General features: G+C 41.3%; 1 protein-coding gene across 1 annotated transcript in view; it reads right to left on the bottom strand.

The window, feature by feature from the left end:
• LOC133415660 (roundabout homolog 1-like) overlaps nucleotides 1-12245 on the bottom strand; it is a 60937-nt gene that overhangs the window by 10609 nt on the left and 38083 nt on the right. The window contains exons 4-12 of the mRNA XM_061701882.1: nucleotides 8586-8743; nucleotides 6386-6506; nucleotides 5390-5528; nucleotides 5161-5288; nucleotides 4732-4740; nucleotides 4411-4535; nucleotides 4160-4325; nucleotides 742-947; nucleotides 575-656 (exon numbers count right to left, since the gene is read on the bottom strand). Of these exons, the coding sequence (XP_061557866.1) occupies nucleotides 575-656; nucleotides 742-947; nucleotides 4160-4325; nucleotides 4411-4535; nucleotides 4732-4740; nucleotides 5161-5288; nucleotides 5390-5528; nucleotides 6386-6506; nucleotides 8586-8743 (1134 nt within the window). The remainder of the gene's footprint in view (nucleotides 1-574; nucleotides 657-741; nucleotides 948-4159; nucleotides 4326-4410; nucleotides 4536-4731; nucleotides 4741-5160; nucleotides 5289-5389; nucleotides 5529-6385; nucleotides 6507-8585; nucleotides 8744-12245) is intronic.

Genomic DNA, 12245 nt, shown 5'->3' with positions numbered 1-12245 from the left:
ATGAAATGTGTCTACTTCATGTTTCTTGCTAAACTACGATGTGGCCCGTGACCAAAAGGAGTTTCACATCGCCATCTTGTGGAACTGACAAAATTAAAGGTGGAGCACTAAAAATGACCAAAAACAAGCTAGACATGAAACTGCCAAAAACAGAAATGATGGTATTCTGAGGCAATCACCACAAGCAAATAATTTCTGTAACGCTCGTGGGACTTGTGTACCTGTTGAGAACTATTTTGGCCCACTGCTTGCGAGTCAATTGCTCCAGCTGTCTCAGGTTTGGAGAATTCCTTCTTCAAACTGCGAGTTTAAGCTCCTTCTAAAATATGTTTAATAGGATTTAAATCAGGGCTCGTAGAATTCCTCTTCGAGGTGATGTCACTCGCCAACGATCTGTTGTTTTCTCGCATGTGTCCAAATGAAATCCTCCCAGAACCATTGTGGCTTGGCAATATGCATTTTGGCTTTTTCGTTCTTTAACGGAAGGGTACCAGCTGTTTTAGATATGTGTGTGTATATATAGTTTCCCCTACTAAATAGTAACTAAATATACCCTTATGTAACCTTGACATACCCTCCACTTGTAAATGTGCTGACCAGGAGGCCTCTCCATTGGGACTCGTAGCCACACACGTATAGAAGCCTGTATCTCCGAGCTGTGGAAATACAGTACACAGAAGAAAATATCGGTTGCCTCGGCTAAATGATCATCATCACATGATACGCCATTCGATGCCCTACCTTCGTGTAACGAATCTCAAGTGAGCCGGTTTCTGCTACGGACAAGCGCGTGTCCGCTGGTGACAACACCGCACCATCTTTCTTCCAGTGGACCGAAGGAGGTGGCGTGCCGGTCGTATGGCAACTCAACACCACAGTGCTGTCCACAGGAACAGTCTGATTGACCGGGCCCTGTCTAATTACAGGGGGAGGCAGTTCCGAGCCGGCTATAAGAAAAAGAAGCAAGCAAGGACATGAATGCAAACATGCTTATTCAATGAATCCTGCACTTTTAATTGAGGAAAGGGTTACCACTTTTTACACACAACAGTTACTCCAAATAGGCACAACGAAAGGCACTTAATTGATGCTCGAAAAAAAATGGTCATTCATTATGAAGTACAAAATGGGCAAAGAACACTGGAAAAAATTTTTTTTTTTTTAGTATTGTGGTACGCACACACTCCCAGAAGGACAATACAATGTTTTTTACTATGGTCTTCAATAGAATTTTAGACCACACCACAATAAGAATGAAATGTTATATTTTGTTTAATTGTGCATTGTGTAAAATGACTGTGGACACATTTATTTTATTTTTTTACAAAAGCCTCAAGAATATCGGCGCCATTTGACTTTTGCCACTTGTCTACGATGGTACAAATTTTCTATCTGTGCGTTACTCGGCAACGGACGAACTATCGACTGTTAGAAAACTAAAATTGCTGGTTTACTTTCAAACTCAGCTTGTAGCAAAGGTGAGTGACGTCATGCACGCTGTGATTGCAAGATTATAATTTCAGTGTCACGGCCAACTCAATCTATGACACCGGCAGCCTCATAGTCGTCGTCGGAGACTTCAATCTTGCTCCTCTCTCATCTACTAACAGCTTCACACAACATGTGCCACAAGAGGAAATAAAACTGCATCTCCTGTATGCTAAATGGCAATGTAAAGGGAGCTTTCATTTATATAGTTTAAATAGAAAATAATATTTGATTCAGTTATTATGATTGTATAATTATTTGAATCATTGTATTTGATGGACAACAGCTGTGGTTGTTGTCAAAGTGCTATAGCCTATAAATGCAGTTGAGTTGAGAGTTAGTATGTTGTTTATTGTTGTATCTATAAATATTATATAAAAAGCCAGGAAATGTCTTGTTTCTGTTTTCAGTTGGCTTTTTTTTCTGTTATGCTAGTGCTTGGTGAGCTTGGTGGGCGTTGCCTTGGCGACACAGCTGTTGCTGATGACAATCAGCGGCGTATTTGAGGCAGCTGTGGGAGTTTGCTCGTGTCCGACTATTCCGTTGCTCACCTCCATGTGCTCAGCATTGTTTGACTCGTCTCCGGATATTCTGTATTTTTATCGCCTGGTGATTATCTTTCAGGTGTGTTTACTGTTTTCTCTTTCGTTTACCTGCTAACCGTAAATTACCTTTGCGTTTTTTTTCAGTTTGTGTAGTTTTGGCTTAGATTTTTGTATTTTGATTCGTTTACAGGTTTTTTGCCATGACACCATCCATCTCTTTTAGGTTATATCATTGAGTATTTTTCGAGATGACACCAACCTTTATGTCGTGTTTTTTGTTCCACCTTTTTTTATATCGTCGCATTTTTGTGTGCCTCCTTAGTTTGTATTCTTCTTGACAGAAATGCAGATGCATTTTTTTTTTTTTTTTTTTTTTGGAAAAATAACCACTCCAAAGAAAATATTTATTACATGAATTGGCTCACCCATAACTGGTCCATTCATCCTTTCATTTTTTAGATCTATAAAAGATGTAACTGTTTGGCTAATAGTTATTAGAAAACTGATATCGAAGTTATTTTGACAGAGGAAAAAACATATGAAAGATATTTCGAGGAAGCGAGAGAACAATAGAGGGATGTGCAGCCAGTGGAGGAAAAAGAAATCAACTTATCCCCTCCAGCAGAGCAACTAATCATTCATTCGACAGTAGGTAGTGATGGTGGAGGCTTCAAGCATGCTACAAAGATAACACAACCCACTTGACTCTCTGTCTTACATTTTAAAGCCCGGCGAAATAGGACAACGGTTCTAAATAAATAAGACTAACCAAGAAAAGTTGATGGAAACATGCCTTTAAAACTGCCAGAGGTAATACCGACTGGCTATTTCCATACAAATGTGGCCCTCCAAATGGGGATGAAAGAAATGTAGCGGGATAGAGAGAGAGTAGAGTGCTAATAGATCACAGCAAAATGGTGGGGGGGGGGTCTCCCAGCTGTCACGGCGTAGATGCCTCCTTTTCTTTTTAAAGCCACTGCATCAGTGCTATGAGGAGTAAGAAGACGCATTCTACCTCCAAAGTAGCGGTAAATATCGAGTAAACCCTGAGGCAGTCTCTCTCATTAATTTAAAATATATACAAGCATAGAGAGTCATGCACACGTGAGCACATGGGTCATTTAATTGGGAGCCTGTAGATATTGCTGGTGGTGTGTAATCACTGGGGCAAGCACATTTAAATTACTTTTTTTTTCTTATCTCTGCCAAAGATTTTTTTATAGTGTGTAATTATTATGTTTAGTAGCATTAGTAGTAATATTATTAGTAGTATTGCTATTATTAGTTTTGTGCAAGTACAGTTTTGAGGTATCACTACATCTTTGCAGAGAAATCTACTTATATCAGGATGCAATCTGGCGTGTTGGGGCATCTTAATAGTTAAAATGAGGCGCTTCGGGCTTAATTCAAAACCGTAATCACTTCTGGATCCAGGGGGAACAAAATGTAAAATGTGTAGGTAGCAGTCAGTTGCAGGTGACAAATCTTTAAGCTTCTTTGCAGCTTGCCCTTGACAACGATTATTACTCTAATTTCAAAGTGAATAGTTCCTTGAATCTTAATTGCTCAAATGTAGTTTTATTTGCAACTATTTTAGAGGTAGTGATGTATCGTGGACCCCCGTTGTTTGCGGGGGATCGGAACTGGGCCCGACCGCGAATAGTGAAAATCCGCAACAAAAATTGACACTCATTATAATGGCATTGAAAAAGAACCTTCTTTTTTTTAACCCAAACAATTCTTGAATAAGTGGCAAAGTAAAGTGCCAATAGGCATTTTCTGTGAAAAACGGGGGTTGGTTCCCCCCAATAAATAAATGGAAAAAGCTGGGTGGAAAATGGAAAACAAAATCAGTGAATAGGTGAATCCCCGGTTGCCAAACCGCGAATATGTGGGTGTCCACCCTAATGTAAATCATTGTACTAAAGACCAACATAAATTGTCACCGGTCAAAGGATCACGCCCATAAAGACAGGCGTTCTGACTGTTTTGAAGCTAAGACCACTTTTAATCCTTACATAGAGAATGCATTCAACAATAAGAAGTGCAGCCGCAGGGTGTATCGCGGTGGCCAAAAGAGTGAAACTGGACGACTGGTGACTAAAACATCAGTTTTCCTCACTCACAGTCGGTAACTTCCAACAATACTTTGGTAATAACACTGCCAGCGATGTTGAGAGCCTGGCAGCTGTACAGCCCGCCATCAGAATGTTGAACATCGGTGATGGTCAAACTGCCCATCTGGGAGACAGACACTCTGCTGAAGGGCTGCGGGGCTGAGAACAAGAGACTCTGCGGGGAGAGTTATAACACACGCATTAGTCGTATTTATGTTGATCATTTGTGGGGACACAGAAAGGCTGAAGGTCATTCTCACCTCACTGCCCTCCCTCTGCCAGAAGATAGCAGGCTGCGGGTTGCCAGTGGCCTCGCACTGGAAGGTGACGGTCCTGCCTATTGCTGCCACCTGGTTCCTGGGTCGTAAGGCAAATGCAGGCGGCACTGCAGAAAAGGAAGCGTCACAATTACGACAAACAGCTCAAAACGTACACATTTTTCAAAAAGCTTATACATGCTCAAACACTAAAAATGGCAGGATCTACCTTTTTTTGAGCAGAGCTAAACCACAACATACGGTATATAAGGATGACATACTGCTGCTGGCTGATGGCGGGTGACGGATGGATGACAAACTTACCAGTGTTGACTATATGGGAAAAAACAGAGAAAATAGCAATGTGATGACTATTGGAGGTGCAACGGGTCCTACAACCTATAAACCTATAAAAGTCTTGAATAAACAGGGATAAGTAAGTTAGCGTTTAGGGGTTTGTTCCTCGCCAAAAATAAATAAATAAATGAATAAAATAAAAACCACAAATAGGGGTCCACAGCACGCAATGTTTTTGCCAATCACGAGCCTTTTTAAATTGCAATTAAAATCGTGCATGTTTGTAACCTGAGAAGATAGGATTAGTCAGTTCTGCTCTCTCGCTCATACGTATTTCTCATAAATTGTCAAGGATTTGGAGTAAAAAAAAATAATAATAATAAATTGTTTTGAGCTGCAACATCAGAATGGTGTTGTCAAGGGCATAAAATATTGGCTCAAAAAAGATGGACTGACCGTGAACAGTAAGCGTGGCAGATGTTTCCGATTTGCCAACCATGTTCTCCACCACACATGTATAAGAACCCTCATCTGAAGAGGTCACTTGGCGAACAATCAATGTGTGGTCTTCTAGGATTTCATATCTGAAAGAATCGGGGAGGTGAAGGCATCACGTGATGGAAAGGAGAACTTGAACAATTGTGTTGCCATGTTTAAAAAAAAAAAAAAAGCACATGCATTTTACCTGCCCTTAGGCAGCTCAGAATCCTCTTTCCTCCAGCGGACAGTGGGAACAGGATCACCTTGAACCGCACAGTGGAACTCGGCACTTCCGTCTGCCAATACGACCGCGCTGCTGGGCCGCTTGAGGAAGGTGGGGCGCTCTAGTCGGCAGGAGGCCGCCAAACAGTTCAGTTTAATACCAGTGGAATTAAAAGGAAAAACTTTCCACTTCTTACTGTTGACCAAGTCATTCTAACCGTATCCGATTAATACATTATTATAGGCATGTCTCCAAATGACTACAATGATGCCACTGAGGCCAAAAATTGGATTGGATTGAAATTTGGAGGAGATTGGGATTGGAACTATTTTAAAAGTGTCTTTTAATTACTCACTTCCATGTTGCAATGTGCCCAGTAAACTGCCTCGACAGCAAAATAAAATACAGTCCTAAATTGCTGAATTCTTATAAAATCTTCTGTATAGGTTTCACTATGCTATGTACTTTAGCTTGCTTTGTATACAACTGTGTAGAATCTTCACATTAGGCTTTTTGGTTTTTTTTAAGATTCTGGTAATTATCACCTGTCTACCTCAAAGGTCACAAGTGCTGTGCGACATTCTCAAGTATGTTGACCTTTGAGTGCATTCTGCAAGATGATTCTCACAGCCTTGAATAGCTTTATGCGGCTTTAGACTGAAGATTCCACACCCAAACCAAGGTCATCTCACCGCGATACTGATAAGAGCTCAATTCCGATGGGAAATGTTAGAAAATGGGAACAGGGGGGGGTTGAGAATTACGGCTGAAGGCTAAACTTTTCGAAAGATAATCTTTGATGCTGAGGTGGTTGCTGCTGGGTTGTTGTTTTACATGCATTGCTATTGCTATGCACATTTTTTTTGCTTTGGAAACATTGCATAATCAACATAATTAACAGCTTCTTATGGCAGAGACTGAATAGAGCGATGCACAGTAACAATGGGGGGGAAACAGTTGCAAAGGTGCTAATTTTACCAAGCACGGTGAGTTCAGCGATTTCACTCTCGCGCTCCCCGACCATGTTGGTTCCAACACAAATGTATTTTCCTGCGTCACTCTTCCTGCTGTTGGTGATCATCAGCTTGCCGCTGCGGATCTAAACGAAAGCACACCCAATATTTACACAGCTGTGTTTGCGCAAACACTTTGTAGCATCCCTATGTGCATCATTTGTTAATCATTCAGTGTGAATAATTTGCCCATAACCGGAGCCTTTTGTACTAAAATGTACTACATAACATGTTCAAACGTGTATTATTGGTCCGTGTGAGATGCACATCAAGTTTTGCGCATGATGATACCAAACATTTACTTGCATATTCATGTAAACAAACACTGTAAGCAACTTTAATGTAATAGTTTATCTGTGTGCAACTGTATGCATCACGTGCGCGTGCACTGCCTTCAGTCTTTACAAAAGGTCAACTGCTATAGAATTACATAATTCATAACTGTGAACAAAGATCCACTGTCTCTTTGTAGAGAACCCCCTCTGATGTTCTGTCAGCCCACTTTGCCTTTAACAAACTTTTAAACTTTTCTTATATCAGCGCACCAACACACACCTCATGGTGTTTCCATTCGTTTAGAATACTATCCACCCCTGCAACCCCACCGGGCACAGAAGCTGCCTTTATCCTACTTTGAATGTCAGACTTTGCACAGACAGTCTGTGGTAGATAATACCACAACAGCAGCAAGCGAATACAGTCAGGAAGCAAACACGCAAGGCCTTTTCCTGCAACAAGACATCAACAGCCTTCTCTACAAAACTAGGCGTCTTGGCTTTTATAATAATGTTTTTTTTTTATTCAAGGACAATCGCTCAGCTTCTGTTAATATTTAGCAGAGGTCAAGAGTTCAGCGGTCAAGGCTGCCTGCAGTGCCGTGGCAACCAGGGAAGCCAGGGTATTCGGCATGCGGCCGAATAGCACCCGGTGGCCGCTCAACAGCAGATAGAAAGAATTCCTCATTAAATCGATGCTGGAGGGATATATGCAACGTACACCAGTAAGCGCCCCTCACTCCCAACTCCGATAAATTCCCACAAAATGATCTGCCAATGTTGCGGTTCTAGCATTTCAAATGTAATAAACCGTGCCTGTATGTAGGCATTACGTGCACCTCCAGTAATTGCAAAGGGTGAACTATGAGAACTGTAGTTCAGATTCAGCCAATCGGTACGCAGCGGATTAGTCAAAGATGTTTACACTATTGGAATAAGATACTGTGGCTAAAAAGATTATTACGCAGGTATTTGTGGGAACTAGGATTGCTGAGTCGACAATGTTCAGATGTATGAACCCATTTTCAAATTAGCAGCAGTGCAATGACATCAGTGAACTGCTAAAACCATCTTCAACCAACTTTGGTGGTTTGTTGTACCACTGCACTTTAGCAGCTGATTAAAGAGTCAGCTTTTTTTTTTTTTTTTTTCCTCCTGGAGTGACCACTTCCCATTTTTAGCTGCAATTTTAGTGGCAAGAAAAGTGGTTTGTTGAGCCTTCATCTGCAACCCCAAAACCTAAACTTTCAGTCCAGTTCTTCATAAATAAGTTCTGTCGCTGTGATATCTTAATAGTGCACATTAAGAAACAACGTATTGTCAATTGCACCAGTGAAGCCCAAGGTTAATTAAAAACAATGTAAATCACATTTTTGTGTATGATAACCCTGTAAATGTGTTGCAAATACAGTAAGTAACGTACACCTTTTATTACAAACATCCTTTTAACACCCACGACAGAAGGGGGAATAAATCACTTTTGGTGGACTCCTATTTTCTTTGAAAAGTAAATGATGTCTTTTAGGTGAACTCTTGTGGCAAAGTCATATTTCCATAGTTAGGGAGGACAAAGACAGGCGTGCAAGGAGTACAAAGCAAAAGAAGCCTTTGTATTTGTCTCACAGGAGCCTCCGCGTGCTTCTGATCCCTGCCTCTCCTCAAATCACAGCTAGCTGCTCTGTCCATCACAACCCCCCAGAGAGACGCTACCTGTCACTGTGCACTAACTGAGCTTTGCAACAACATGCAAGACGTCAACACACATTTCCTTGCCAACACTTATTAAATGCAGGATTCACTCAAATCCTACATCAGGCCTTCTGGTGCACAGAGCACAACGTAATACCGTACACTGCATTACGTGTGATGTGCAAAGTCGAAGTATCTTACTGTAATTCGTTCCTCTCTGTCGTCTAAGTTCAAACCATTTTTCCTCCACGAGATTGTGGGCTCAGGATGTCCACGGGGTGGCTGGCACTCCAGCACTGCAGGCTCGCCCACTGCAACCATGACGTCCACTGGGTTCTGTCTGAAATCATCACGTAAAACTGCAAAAAAACAAAAATAAAAGCAGAAATGTGCATATAAATGACACTGCTTGTGGATCGGATTGGTTGTTTCAAAGATTTGCTTAATATACAACTAATGTACTGCGTTGTGAAATAATAGCAAACAAAAAAGCAACACACCAAAACTATGATAATATCCACATGCCAGCTCCTATATCTCTCTAAAAGTAATACACAGACGAAGAACTATAATCGCACCGAGTATGTCAGAAGCTTCCGTAGGTCCACAAACATCAAACAAATGGTTCTCCAACATGGCAGAGAAATTGCTACAGAACAATACCAATTGGTGAGCTTGAGACAGTTCAGTTGCAGGCAGCGCTAAGTCAAAATGATCACATTTCAACCGCAAACAGCCTGGACACAGAAAATGTGCTTGCAGCCAGAAGTTGAACTAGAAACAAAGGAAACATGTCCATCCAAGGTTGTACAACAAATGACTGTGATTTGTGGTCGTCATTGGCAGCTCATTCTCAAGCACAATCTACAACAAAAATCTCACCAACATACAGTCAGCTAAAAATACGACACCAAGATTTGCTGACTCGAGACAAATGTGCAGGATGAACTTTAAAACAAGGGAATCCTAATGTAAAACGTTCCCTCTTTCGCTGAATAGATTCTTAATACTGATGAGATAAAGCATAAATGTTAATGCAGGCGCCTGCTTGAGTGACTGCGCTAAAGCATGCACGGTCTTAAATTACACGGGGGTGGGGGGGATTAGAGACTAAACAAGCCGAGGGAGTTGAGCTGACATACCAACATAGAAACAGCAGAACAGCGGTAGAGTTCTGTTAAGGTGAAAAGACAGGAAACAATGAGGAAAAGGCATAATCACTGCCAGATGGAGGCGCGCACATTCATCCACGAATTTGTACATCACACTGGGCTAGCGGGCCCGAGATGCCTGATGAAGCACTTTCGATACGGGAGAACAAATTGAGATGGCCTCGTAATTGGAACTATTTTGACCTCTGTATTTTTAAGGGCTAAATTCTGCTGCTGTGATCCTCTGAGCAGGCTTTTGACAGACTGGCGAGTACAGTTGACTGAGCGCTGATGGGAAACAGCTGTCCGAACAGCCCCTTTCCCATCTCTGCCAATAGCATTGTGTCACATGATAAAAGGCGTTTCCTCGTGGGATGCAAAAACATGCTTGAGATTACTTCAGACAGGAAGAAAGTGAGACAATCACAATTGTGTGTACTACAGTGTGCATCTGTACATGTGTTAGCTGATTGATTGGGTGATAGTATCTCCTGATGCTCCTACAAATTGGGGTACACATCTGCTTTCATAGTCTTGACCGTTCCGACAAATCCCAAATATGTATTTTTGGTTTGCAGTGCTATCTGCGCCCACACTACAGCTCTGCTGACCTTACCTTTTGGCTTTTCAGAATCAGAATCAGAATCAGAATCATCTTTATTTGCCAAGTATGTCCAAAACACACAAGGAATTTTTCTCCGGTATTTGGAGCCGCTCTAGTACAACAGACAGTCAATTTACAGAACACTTTGGAGACAAAGACATTGACAAAAAACAATTGTGCAAAAAGATGCAGAGTCCTCTAGCACTTAGAGCAGTTCGAATGACAAATATTGCAATAGACCGACCGGTGCAATGACCATTGTGCAAGTGGCGCTGAGACTTCAAGGAGTGTATGCGGTTTAAAGTGACGAGTAGTGCGATAATCTGGGAAAATGTTGGTTGTGCAAATGTTACAGATACTCCTCAAACAGTGTGCAAATGGGGCAGATGCTACTCTGGCATGAGTGGCCAGTATATGCAAATAGTGCAGCATGGCGAGACAACTACAGTGAGTGCACGAGTAATACATACACTTTACACCGGTTTAACGGATGGAGAAACTCGGTGTGGGGAAGCGATTATGTAGATCAGCCTCACTGTGACATCACAGTGGGCCAAAACTATGACTATATAATGACTGATGTTTCTATTTTATAGACCACTCTATTCTAACTAAGCATTTTTAACCCAATGACTTTGGACTTTCCACAGATGCTTTGTTATTCTTTAGCAGCCCATCGCTACACCTCCCAGAGCCAACTCAGTTTGCCTGTTCAGTTGGAGCTTTGCACCTCTCACTCTCTGCATCTGATCCCCTCTAGATGAGAATCTCATGGCCCACTTCAAAGCAAAAGCCCTTGGCCTCGCTTCCCTGGATCTGACAGTGTCTGACTTGTTAGTCCTCCAGAGCCTGAGCCTACTGCAGGAGAGCGCCAATAATCCTCTCTGCAACTGGACCAAAGAGCAACACAATCAGACCCCACAGACGGGGACGGACAGTGCACACACACAGAGCACGCTTATCACCTGACATCACTGCATGAGGTTGTCAGAGGCAGCTTTTGTCACCACAGCCAAAACTACTCTGCTACTTGTTAATGCGCACTGTACTCAGAAACAAAACCTCTCAGTTTTCTTAGGGTTTTGTTTTTTATGCACTGTATATTTTAACTGTCAGTATCTTAAACAAAGAAACTTGATCAATTTTAACGAAAGTGAAAATCAATTGTTTGTTTTTCCATGCATTTGTTCGTTATCATGCTACTTCCCGTACATTGAGAATGTTGTGAGGTTTTTGGAATCTCTAAAATTGTTCTTGTTGCATTAAATCAATTGGGAAGCTGGACTGTTGTCTTGTTTTTGGTTTTGTTTTGTTTTGTTTTGTTTTGTTTTACATGTAACGCGTTTTCCCCCTGCACATGTGCCTCCCCTCCAAAAAGTACCATGGAAATTAACGTTTTCATTTTGCTTAACCAACTAACATCCATCTCACATTTTTGCTGTTGGTGGAGGTAACAATGAGAACTAATTCCTTTTTGCATTTATTGACCCATTTATAACTTTCAGAAAAGTCTGGAGTGATTTGAATGTGATTAGTCAAAAAGAAGTTAGACATTAATTTTATGCGCAAACTTCAACAAGAGTTCTGACTATCACTGAGAAGAACCATGTTCATTACAACTGATATCAAAGCACATAATCAGCATTTGTAAGAGCGAGTATTGCCCATTTTTGAACCTGCCATTCACAGCAGAAAAATTTGAACACAGGTACATGTTTATCCTTGCAACAATAATCACTGGAAAGACGTAGACCAAAAATAGCTTCGGGGGTGTGTGTACAAAAAAAGACACTGGCACTTTTGTTCTTCACACATTATTAAATTTAGAATCTTGGAATGCTGAAGACAATAGCAACCACAAACAAGGTAATAGACAATACAGACAATGATGTGGATGATTTGTCGTTGCTTGGGTTATCACCATTTAAACGGGGCTGAAGGTAACAACCAATTTTAGGAAAAAATGGTGAAATGAATGCAACAAATATTTCACGACTCGAGACTCTGGATAATGTAAAAGCTAAGTGGGCCAGACTAAAGAACAGAATGACAAGGCGGTCAACAACTGTGTGACTTTTGAATAATGTTTTGAACAGACCATGGACT

Source organism: Phycodurus eques, chromosome 17, assembly GCF_024500275.1.
Source record: "Phycodurus eques isolate BA_2022a chromosome 17, UOR_Pequ_1.1, whole genome shotgun sequence".
In the NCBI taxonomy this organism is placed as follows: Eukaryota; Metazoa; Chordata; class Actinopteri; order Syngnathiformes; family Syngnathidae; genus Phycodurus; species Phycodurus eques.
This window is presented reverse-complemented; position numbering and strand designations above follow the sequence as displayed.